General features: G+C 34.5%; 1 protein-coding gene across 2 annotated transcripts in view; it reads left to right on the forward strand.

Moving 5' to 3' along the window:
• LOC149806913 (uncharacterized) overlaps positions 1–12414 on the forward strand; it is an 89681-nt gene that overhangs the window by 17939 nt on the left and 59328 nt on the right. For both annotated transcript variants that reach the window (XM_089959620.1, XM_089959630.1), the window contains exon 6: positions 1979–2143. In XM_089959620.1, the coding sequence (XP_089815746.1) occupies positions 1979–2143 (165 nt within the window). The remainder of the gene's footprint in view (positions 1–1978; positions 2144–12414) is intronic.

Genomic DNA, 12414 nt, shown 5'->3' on the forward strand with positions numbered 1-12414 from the left:
CATCCATCAGGCTACAAGACCCGGTAGATGCTCTTCAAATATATCTGAAGCATATGAAGTCCATTCAATCTGGATGCCAGAGGTTTGTACTCCCCCTAAAACCATGAAAACAGGACAAAACTACACAAGTGTTATTTGTCCTGGCTAAAAGGAGTCATCCAGTCACCATATTTTGGTCTCTCACATGAACAGGTATATATTCTGACGAGGATTTTGGCTGATGAAATACAAGCTATTTCTGTGAGCCTTCTCATTGCAATATCTCAGTTCAAGATGTTATGGAATCAGTTGTTTGGCATGCCCAGTCCACTTTTTCTTCTTCTATTTGTGTGACATGGCCTTTGAGAAACAGGCAGCTGAATCTAGTAGATCACCTTCCTCATAGTTATTTATTAAGTGTGGGAGTCCACTTGATAGTTTCTTTGACAGTTTCTGTTAATAAGTAACATCCATGCATATTAATGAGGTGATCTTGCTTCTTATTATCCCAGATTGTTACCTATCTGGAGACCATATGTCTCATCCAGTTTTGATAAAACTTGCTTATGCTAAAAAGGTTTGGTTTGGTGTTTAATATGCCACAGCAACACAAGTAGGTTTTTAGTGCCAAGGCTATTGTTTTGCCCAAGGAGAAACCACAGTACTGGTTGATCTGGTAGTAGAACCTGCACCCTTTTTTTTTGTGACTCCAGTATGCTAACCACTGAGCCACCATTGATAGTTCATGTAAAAAAGATTTATATCATAAAGGTCTTGGATTAGTTTGATTATGAGTAAGATCTACACACATTATGCTTTATCTTGGAAAGAATTTTGTCAGACTGTAGAAAAATCAGTTGCTATAAAATCTACATTGAACATGTATTCTTTTTGTTTACTAATTCTTTTAATTTTTTTACAAATATCACATAAATTAGTATATAAATTAATATAAAAATATACATGTTATAATCAATTTAATATGTAATGGATTTAATAAATAATTACATCAATATGTCAAGAAATAAAATTGTATTTTGTACATTTCAGAATGTCAAATTTTTTAATGAATAAATAAATATAAATATTTTACTCACAAATGTTTTTAGTTTTTTTTAATAACTCTTTATGAATTATTTTACTGCACATGGAAGTCAAAAGGTACTTTCATGATGACTATTTCATTATGTTGCATTGTTCTGAATATAAACAATGCCATTTTCTAAACAGTTAAGAGTCCATTTCAGTGTCACCAACATCTGTATCATCATTTTTCTCATTTCCTATTTGCTCACCATATAATGGAGTTTATGCTATGATATTGGCCTTCAACCCATCTGTTAACAGTTTTGGTTTCACACAAAAACTTAAGTTTTCCACATCTACATTTACCAAATTTTGTAGATGGATTGGGGTAAGAAAGATCCCTATTGATTTGGGGTTAAACAAAATCAAAGGTCAGTGTCACTGACGGAAAGAAAAAATTTCTGCACAATAACCCAAGTTGTTCACCATATAGTTACCAAAATTTGGGGAGCAACTTGCTCATGGGGTAAGGAGGAACCCTGTTGATTTTGATGAAAATGTTAAATGTAGAGGTGAATTTGACTGAAAGAAGAAAAGTAGTTTCTGCACATTTACATCATTTGTACATTACATACGTGGACCAGATTTTGTTGATAGCTTGTGGTAAAGAAGCTTGTCAGTTTGGGGTCAGATGTTACGGTTAATGTGATTAAAGAATAAAATTTGTTTCTAGACAATAACATTACTTATACATCACACTGATGGACCAAACTTTGTCGGATGTGGGTCTATGCAGTTTGTTAGGAATAATCAGTAGAACTTACCACATAGATCCTGATCTGCTGGCACGTTATGTGACTACAGATCATGGTTTGTGTTGTTTGCAGTTTAACTCAACTTTTAAGCAAGCATATATAGTATGTTGATATGTGTGCAATCAGCAGTAAATCTATGATATTAATTGATTTTGCAGTGACTCGGGTCGCAGATGCAAAAAAGAACAGTTACAGTTGCCATCAGCAGGTTAAGTACCCAAAATATGCAGACTACATGGATAGGGTCAACAGTTTTCCCAAGAGATGGAGAGCTTCAGCCAATACTTCCGAGGAATTTGCATCTGCTGGTTTTTATTACTTTGGTATGAATGATAATATGGTATCAGAGATTAAAAATATTATTAATTATTCTATAATTTCTCACTTTGCTGTGCTCTGATTGGTTAAATTGCTAGATCCAATTTTGTATTCCCCATCATTTTGCAGTAAATATTTGACTCATTATTTTCATTTTAGTCCCTCTTTCTTCCACAGTTTCATTTCTGTTCTATAAGTTTAAAACTTTATGAAACAAAGATAAGAAACTTGACACACATAGAGAGCAAAATTCCTCCACTGTTCCACTCAGTGTTCAAAAACATGTTTCTTTAGCATATCTGAGAGATTTGAAGCTTACATGTGATTCTGCCAGTGGTAGGACAAAAAATACCATGATTTTAGAGGTAGCATCAACTGCACATTCCGTTTTTGTTGTTGAAATCTACTGCTATTAAAAATGAGAAGATTTCAGTTTTGTTTAAAAACATTACAGAAACCAGTCATAACAAATATTCTGGGGACTGTATCTGTTGCAGTGATGCATGCTGAGTGAGCACTGATCTGATTACCATGGCTGACATGTGTACATGAAAGCTGAACAACAATTACCTAATTGTTATAATTTGAAGTTTAATGCCATAGGTGGGATATTCAGTGTTTCCCTTTACGCACATTTGTGCGTCAGGGATGCACACTGGAGAAAATTGATGCACACATTTTGTTACCGTGCGTTTTTTTGACGCAAAGAATTTTCATAATATGATCATGATTTATTTAATACCCAATGCATTGGATGATGGATGGCATTGTATATACTTCGCATATAGGCATTGACTGGTTCCCCACTTTGTTTGCTCCCTGCCTTGCGCTCCTCTATTCGTATAGCAAAGTGCAACACAGGGAACATATAAAACACTGAACCAGCCTAGCATAGGCAATGTTATGATGGAGTAGCTTCCCCTAATCTCATGAGCTTCTTGCGATTTCCATTGAGCTCAGCAAGCTGTTCTAGATATTTAACATCAAGGCTTGTTGCACTAGAAAGTGATCTCCAGATTAAAATGTCATACACTAAAAAGCATTAGCGAAGAAAGTGAAAGAAGCAGAACACAAAAGAGTAACTGTGGATCTAACTTTATTGAAAAATGGAGAAAATTATTCTCTTGATTGGAATATTTGTTATGATTACCAGTGTGACTTCTGATCGCGTGATTGCAAAGACTGCAAAAGTGAATAATCCTTTCGTGACAGGATTTTAAAATTTTTAAAAATAGGCCCTCGTTCGCCATAAGATATCTGGAGAACACATTATAACCTAAGACATTATTTCACAACAAAGAAATCAGTAAACTTATAGAGACAAATGCGTTATTTGGATTACAAAGTCAGCGGGTCATTGCAGATTTTGTTGGTTTTTAACTTTTACTGCAGTAAAAGAAAGATCTTAAAGTTCAAGTGTAACTTATTAGAAAGAAGATGAATCAGTATCCTCCTTGATATTTGGATAAATGTGTTCTAGGACAAAGTACAATGAAACCTATGATAGTACACATTTGATGAAAGGTAGTAAATTAACTCCCATTTGGTTAAAAAGATTTATTTGGCTTTTTGTATTGGCTTATATGTAATGTGTTGGGTTATAATACTGTTGAGGAGACTGTTAAAAGTACGACTTTAAAAGAAAAATGAATTAATAAAATTATTCTTTGAATGGACAATGCATTTGTTTGTTAACTGTGCATGTTGGTGTATTTGTATGTTTAGAGAAAGAGAGAGAGAGAGTATGTTGTGCAAGTTGCAATATCCTATTTCAAGCCGAAAAAGTACGAGTCGTATGAAAATTTGTCAGTACATTTTTGACCACCACATTTTTTATTTGACCCCCAGTTTTGACACCTAGGTTTTTTTTGTACCCTCAATTTTACACCCCTGGGGGATACACTGGATATTTATTGAGGTTTTACAAGTGATAAAGGGTTCAGAGTTGATCCATCATGGTTCAAGTATCTTTGAATTAAATATTGGTTGACCTTTTGGCAGAGGTACAATCAAAAGGAGAGACTGACCAAAAATTGATATTGTTTTGATGGTCAAGATCATTGGTCAGTATTTTAAGTACTTTCCTTTAGAGGCAAGTGAGGTAAGGGAATGAAACTTGTTATACCAGTGTATATTTACAAGAAGGTGTGTACAGTACAACATTTAGGGTCCTATCTTCAAAATCAAGGTCATGAATTATTATTTTAAGTTTATGGTCACATTTATCTCATGATTCTATAACTTTAAAGCCATTCGAGAGAAAGTTGGTATACTTTTGTATGATTACTGTTTGGTGTGCTGCAAGCCATATTATGTGTTGTGTAGCGTGTACCACAATGATCTTGAAGGTCAAGGTCATTGGTCACGATTTTAAGTTTTTCTTTTAACTTTCCTTTTACTTTATAACTTTGAGCAGTTTGAGATTAATGACCAAAACCTGTTTATCATCATCACTAGAAATAGTGACCCTGTGGAAATTTTAACAATTGAAACAATAACACTACACCTACAGTGACAATATGGTCATTGATAAATTGAGAGAAATAAAGAAAAATAAACGATGATATTTACTGGAAAGAATTATGAAAATACAGTGTGACCCCGCTATAACATGGTAGTTGGGTGCCATAGAACATGACCATGTTATATACCGAACCATGTTATAAGCAACCAGGTCAGTTAGCTGAAGAAATTGATGCATGTAGCCCAACAAATTTGCAGGAAGGGGATAGGTAATAAATGCAGGCGGTAAAATACATGCTTCATTGGCACAGTTACCATCTTAAATCGATGCAAACTAAATGGGAAATGCACCTGTAGTGAAAACAGATAAGGCATATCTAATATTTTACTTTATTTAGAAAACCATGGATTGGTACATATGTGTGTATATTGTTTATATTTACATGCCTTAAGTATAGCATGAATAGAGTATCAACACCATGTAGTCACCCGCGAATCTCATCAAATACATTGAATCCACAATACAAGTAAATCCATCGAAAAAATCCACGCAGATTTAAAATATTCAATAATTTTGTCCCAGGTCATATAGGTCTGAATTCAGTGGATAAACATAGCACAATCACATAACGAATGATGAAGCACATTTACTTTTCAGTACGTCCCAAATCAGTGAAAGTTAATTTGTGTTTTAAGCTACCATTGGTAGCATTTGTAAGCACAAACTTTTTCCCTGCAAAAAGGAAACTTACATGGCATGGTAAATGTGTTCCAGTCACGGAAAATGCAAAAATCCATCAGATTCCATTGCTTTTATTTAAGTTTGCTACTAGCTTTCCTTGATGAAATGTGCATGCTCTTTAAAGTCACTGCTAAAGGCCAGCTTTAGAGAACCAAACAAATCATGTTTCTTATTGTGGCGGCAACATCAAATAATTGTATTGCATTATTAAGACTGATTTTTTTTCCATTTGCTTAGTACGTTTTCATAACAGTCAGTGCTTCAAAGGTAATGTTTTCTTTGAAATTTCAGCCAACTATTTTATATGGTACATTTTTAAAAAAGGAATTGAGCATTGTTTGGTCGATCATAGTTACAGCTCCTCCCTGCCCATTGAATAAACCAACAAGTAAGATTTTTTTTTACATTTGTCATTACTGAGTGATGCTGCCTTCCACTGAATTTAATAGGATCAATGGATGATAGACCCAGGTGTTCTGTTCTGATGACAAGTATTAGTACAGAACATGTGGGTGTTCTGAAGGATTTAATTCTGAGTGTTAAAAAGAGCAACTTTACATACCATCCACAGACAAATGTCAGTCTATGTAAACATGTTAATTACTAGCGAGCGGCTGAAAATCTGACAAAAGATTATGATATAATGCCTTGTCCAGTTGATCTCCGTTACCAGAAATGTCAACAACAACAAAAAGCGGATATCTCACAACATATAGTACTCATGCTCAATGTCAACATGAGCAGATTATGATATAACAATGCACTGTTAAGATGGTTTTTCAATATGGACAAAAATATTGTTTATGTAACAATAGATAAATTTCAGTGCATTTTATATCAGGCTTGTGGCTTCATTTCACGGGGCTTCTAAATTTAGCCACTCTAAACCAGTGGTTGTTTATATACAAGTTTAAACAGCCAACAATGTCGCCAATAAAAAAAAAAAATTGCCAGATGTTATAATTTGCCGCCAATTAGGAAAATAAAATCACAGTTTGTGACATTGCCGAAGCCCTATGTGATCCTAGAATAAACATTTTACACTTTATTTTTCGTACTTTTAAGAAGAAAAAACTTTTTATTGTTTACGAGAAAAGTACATATAAAATTTCAGGAGCCACTCCACGATCGTCTTGTATTATTCATGCACAATCTCTTCCCCAAAATGATAATAAACTTTTTACGTTTTTTCGTACTTTTCAGAAAGAAATTTTTTCATGTGCGAGAAAAATAACATGTATATAAAATTTCATGAGCCATGCCACAACAATGTTTTATCCGAATTTGTGTTATAACGGAGCGTGCTAAAGCGGGGTCACACTGTACTGCTTGCATGTTTTCTAACTTTATTTTCTATAATTCATATTAAGAAGTAAGTACATGAGATTCCTATTTTTATAGCCAGTAATATTGACAGGAACTTTTAACATACACTGCATTTTACATTGTGGATACCATTCCTTCAAAATATAATCTCTTATCTCATTACATAATGTAGCATTTGTGATGATTTGTTTGCTTGCAGTATGTTTGGAAACAATTGAGAGCACTTGGCCTACTTAAAAAAGGTCATCAAAATATTACCATTTTGATACAGTTTAAATATATACAATGTGACACTGCTATAACAGGTAGTTGGGAGCCATAGAATCCGACCACATTATAGACCAAACCATGTTATAAGCAACCAGGTCAGTTAGCTGAAGAAAATTTACCCCCCAAAAATTGGTGGGGGTTGTGTAGGTAATAAATGCGAGCGGTAAAATACGTGCTTCATTGGCACAGTTACCATCTTAAATTGATGCTTATTAAATGAGAAATACACCTGTAGTGAAAACAGAGAAGACATGTAATAGTTTACTTTATTTAGAGAACCACGAATTGGTACATATACGTGAATCCTGTTTATATATAAACACCGTGTACTCACCCGCGAACCTCATCATATGCAATATATGCAATGAGTCCACAATACAAGTGCTTCCATCAAAAATATGCACGCACACAGCTTTAAAATATTCAATGATTTTGTAACAGGTCATACTGGTCTGAATTCAGTGGAAAAACGTGGCACAATCACGTAACGAATGACAAATCAGATTTACTTTTCAGAGCATTCCAAGTTGGTAAAAGTTAGTTTGCATTTTAAGCCACCGTTGGTAGCATTCGTAAGCATACACTTTTTCCCTACAAAAAGGAAACTTCACAACACAGCTAACGTGTTCCAGTCATGTTGGAAAATGCAAAAATCTATCAGATTCCATCAGTTTTATTTAAGTTTGGTACTGACTTCCTTTGAAAAAAGTTCTTTGTTGTTATTGAAAGATTGTAGTTGGCTTTCTTCGATGAAGGGTGTATGCGCTATTGAAGTCACCACTAAAGGACAGCTTTGGAGAACCAAACAAATGCCCATTTCTTGTTGTGGTGGCAACATCAAATAATTGTATTGCATGATTGAGACTGGTATGTTTTCCATTTGCCAAGTACTTTTCATAACAATCGATGCTTCAAAGGTAATCCGTTTCCTTTGAAATTTCAGCAAACTATTGTATCTGGGTACATTTTTAAAAAGGAATTGGCCGTTGTTTGGACTATCCTAGTTACTGTCCCTCCATGCCTATTAAATAAACCAATAAGTAAGATGTATCTATTTTTTTATATTTTTTTTTACATTTGTGTCTGAAAATTAACAAAGGGTCAACGGATGATAGAGACGTAGGTGTTCTGATGACAGGGATTATTACAGAAAATGCAAATGTTCTGAAGGATTTAATTCTGAGTGAAAAGAAGAGGAATTTTACTTACCATCCACATACAAAAATGTCAGTCTTTGTAAATATATTAATTACTAGCGAGCAACCGAAAATCCGATGAAAGATAGATTACCAGACAGTGCCTCATCTGGATTGATCTCCATTACCAGAAATGTCAACAACAAAAAAGCAGATATTTCACAACATGCAGAACTCATGCTAGACGTCAAGATATACGGATTATGATATAACAACGCACTGTTTAGATAGTTTGTCAATATGGACAAAGAATTTGTTTAAGTAACAAAAGATAAATTTCAGTGCATTTTATACCCAGTTTGTGGCTTCCTTTCATGGGGCCTCTGAATTTCTGCACTCCAAACCAATTGTTATATATATAAAAGTTTAAACAGCCAACAACATTGCTAATAGAAAAAATTGCCACATGGTATGTTTTGCAGCCATTAGGGAAAAACAATCCAAGTTTGCATGATTAGTGAAGACCTATGTGATCCCAGAATAAACTTTTTATGCGTTATTTTTCGTACTTTTAGAAGAAAAAAATACTTTTTCGTGTAAGAGAAAAATGCATATAAAATTTCAGGATCCAAGCCACGATCATCTTGTATTATTCATGCTCTCTTCCCCAAAATGATAATAAGCTTTTTACGTTTTTTTCGTACTTTTCAGAAAGAAATTTTTTCATGTGCAAGAAAAATACATGTATATAAAATTTCATGAGCCATGCCGCAACAGTGTTATATCCGAATTTGTGTTATAACGGAGCACGCTATAGTGGGGTCACACTGTGTGTGTATATATATATATATGTATGTATGTATGCATGTGTGTGTGTATGTATATATATATATATATATATATACAAATTGGGATGAGCGAGTTTAAAAGAAAGTTCAAACATGACAAAATACACCCCCACCCCACCCCAATTTTTAAAAAACAATTGTGATGCTGCTGCAAATTTTGTACTTGCACCCTCTTGTTTGGCAAGCTGTACAGTCAGAAAGAAAGAAAGAAAGACAAATGTGGGTGTTTATGTATAAGATCCTTTTATCTATAAATAGTGAAACCAAAGTACACATTGAAGGAAAACAAAGCTTTCTGTTTTTATGCACCTGTATTATGATGTCATCCATGTATCCATCTCTTTATAAATCTGTGTGTTACCAAGTTGGTTTCAGCAATATAAATCAAGTTGTCCACCATCCAGAGGTTACTAGACTTTGTGATAGACTTGCCCCAGGTGGCTGAGTGGTCTAAAGTGCTCACCTTTACTGATTACTACAGTACCATCTCACCTCTGTCCACTTGGGTTTGAGTCTTGGGCTCGGCCATTGTGTGTATGTGAGAAAGCTGCCAGTAGCTTCCTGTGTTCTTACTGTTTTCCTCTACCAGAAATGGTATTAAACCCCAAAACAACAAACACATGGGTTAAAAAAAGGTTAATTTCACTGTGACTGAAAGAAAATAAAGGGTTTCTGCACAATAATTTGAGTTCTCCACCATCTGCAGCTACCAGACTTTGTGGAGAACTTGCATCTGGCCAAAGGTCAAGGCCACAATCACTGAAAGAAAGAAATTGTTTTTGCACAGTAATAAGTTATATACCATATACCATTTCCAAATTTGTTGACATCTTGTAACTTGTGGGTAATGAATAACCATATCAGTTTGGGGTTTTGAAAAGTCAAAGGTCAAAGTTACTTTGAAAGAAGAAAAATGGGTTGCACATAACTTAATTTTATCATTTATGTTTTCCTAAAAATTTTTAATGACATTCACTTGGGATGGCAGATAACCCTTTCGATGTTTAGTCCAAATAACAAAGTCACTGTGACTGAAAGAATCAAAATGGTTTCTGCACAGTAATATCAGTTCTACGTCACATACTTCAGCCAAACATTACGGGTGGCATTTTGATTCATAGCAAAAGAAAAAATTAATAAAATAAAGCTATTAACAACTGTTTATACAGGTGTTTCTGCCAATATATTTTGGTTTGTCTCTCATCTTTTAATCTCACCTCAGTCAAATAATGTCATACATCTACACTGTCAAAATTTGTCAAATATTCCTGTGTATTCCCTAGGATCTAATTAATTTTTAATACTTCATCAGTGGCAGTACATGCTATCAAACTTATTCATTTCATCATTTATTCTTTTGAACAGTTTAACCTGAGGTGCTTTGTTTTCCTGATTGATCTTTCCTTTCCTATTATTCACTGCATTATTTCCTTTATTTGAAACAATATCTGCAGTAGCGGTGGGTGGGGCCATCATATATCATGTTTGTAAAAAAAAAAAGACAGCTACTCTTTTAGCCAGCCCATTCATTTTAGCCATTAAGTGCTGTTTTCAATGCCACAAATTTTGATTTAAAACTTATAGTGTTAAGATATATCAGAATGACTGGGTATCAACCCATGTTTGGACACTAATGGGATTTACTAAAAAGTGCAAAACAAAAACTGCATAGGGGCCCCGAGTGGCTGAGTGTTCTAAAGCGCTCACTGTTCCGGATCACTGCCATCTCACCTCTGTCTACGTGGGTTTGAGTCCAAGGCTCGGCTAGCGTGGGTATGTGGGAAAGCCTGCCAGTAGCTTCTCGTGGGTCGGTGGTTCTTCCCTGGGTTTTCCAGGGTTCTTCCTCCACCAGTTATTGTGGCCGCCATGTATTATAAGCCTATCTTGTGCTGAAAATGGCGTTAAACCCTAGAACAACAACAACAACAACTGCATAAATGAGTTCTGTAAAATTCACTAATTGGCAAAGCATGTATGCTTTTGTCAAGTGTGGATTAGAGTGAGGCAAAATATGCCTGCAATGTGCACTGCAGGGAACAAATCATGCAAGAGAATCTACTGGAATAAAGTAAGGGAAAAAAGAAAGCAGCAGGAAGGGTGAATAAACCAAATGTTTGGCAGTTTTAACCCCACTGCTAGTTATGACCCCATCCACTGATCCCCATCTCAAGAGGCTCAAGAGTCAGCTCAACCCCAGTAAGGGCCTTTCCATGAAAAGATATTTCTTACTAATTTTGCCATTACATCACCTTGAATCCTCTTTTTCAGCCCATACTGATATGCATCCTACTATACACATTGATAATATACATAAACCTGTCAGCTAGTTACATTTCAAAACCTATCAGTCAGTAAAACCAACTGTGTTTACTATAGCAACTTGTTTAATTTTCTAAGATGCATATAGATTTATACCATTTAAGCTTTTACAATAATATATTCCAATTGGACAAATAGAAGATACAGATATTGCAGCTTTTGTGACAGATTAATACAGTGGTCTTTTTATATAATTGGGGAAGAGCAAAGTGCATGGAGTGGGAGCCTTGTAGCACAAACAACCAAGCTTTGTAATGTTTAGACCACCTTAGTGGAAAGATCATCTTCACGTTGGCATCCATGTGCATATCCATTCATAGGTCCATCAAACCCTTTATATGCATTCCTTTTCTTTTGTTTAGGTATCATTTTGTCCCACCTTCAAATTTGTAATACAGCTTGAATATACACTTTCATTTTCTAGCTAAATAGATTTGCTTTCAGTATAATGAAAGTTAAACTCAGGGCTAGGTTCACCGTGAAGGTCATGGTCAGCTTCTTGTTTACTGAATACACATTGATTTCTACATCTTTGAAATGGAATTTGTTATGCCTGTTTGATAAGTGTTTATGTGTTGGAACTTATTGGCTCTAAAGTTTACTGCTGTATAACATTAATGTATTACATTAATCATTTTTGTTTCAAGAAGCTAACAGAAATCCTTAACTTTTTTAGTATTTTTAAAGAATTGTACTGATCTTGAAATTTTTATTGATAAAAGTTGAATTAATTTTGCATTTATATTTAATAAAAATTGGCTATTGAACTGCCAACCTCATGCATGGGGAACATAAATCTCCTGCTTGAACTATTTGAACTTAGCACTTGATGATATCAGTAATTTGGAACATAACACATAATATCAGTAATTTTGGGCACACCGACAAAAGAGCACTGACATAGGGGTGCCGACAAAAGAGCGCCCTTTAATTGCCAATAAAAGAGTGCCAGATTACCCGACAAAATAGCACCAGATACAATAGTGCAGGTTATACAAATAATGTAATATTAAAACATTATAAATAACTTAAATGAAGTGTAAAAATTTTGAAGATTAGAAATCACTTAAATAACGTATACATACTTTGATTTATATTTAAATTTCTAAATTGTGGGCAATGCCTTGTAGATAATCCATCATGTTATCGTTAGCATATGTTGGAAGAAGTGC

Source organism: Sinohyriopsis cumingii, chromosome 1, assembly GCF_028554795.1.
Source record: "Sinohyriopsis cumingii isolate HCF-2022 chromosome 1, ASM2855479v2, whole genome shotgun sequence".
NCBI lineage: Eukaryota > Metazoa > Mollusca > Bivalvia > Unionida > Unionidae > Sinohyriopsis > Sinohyriopsis cumingii.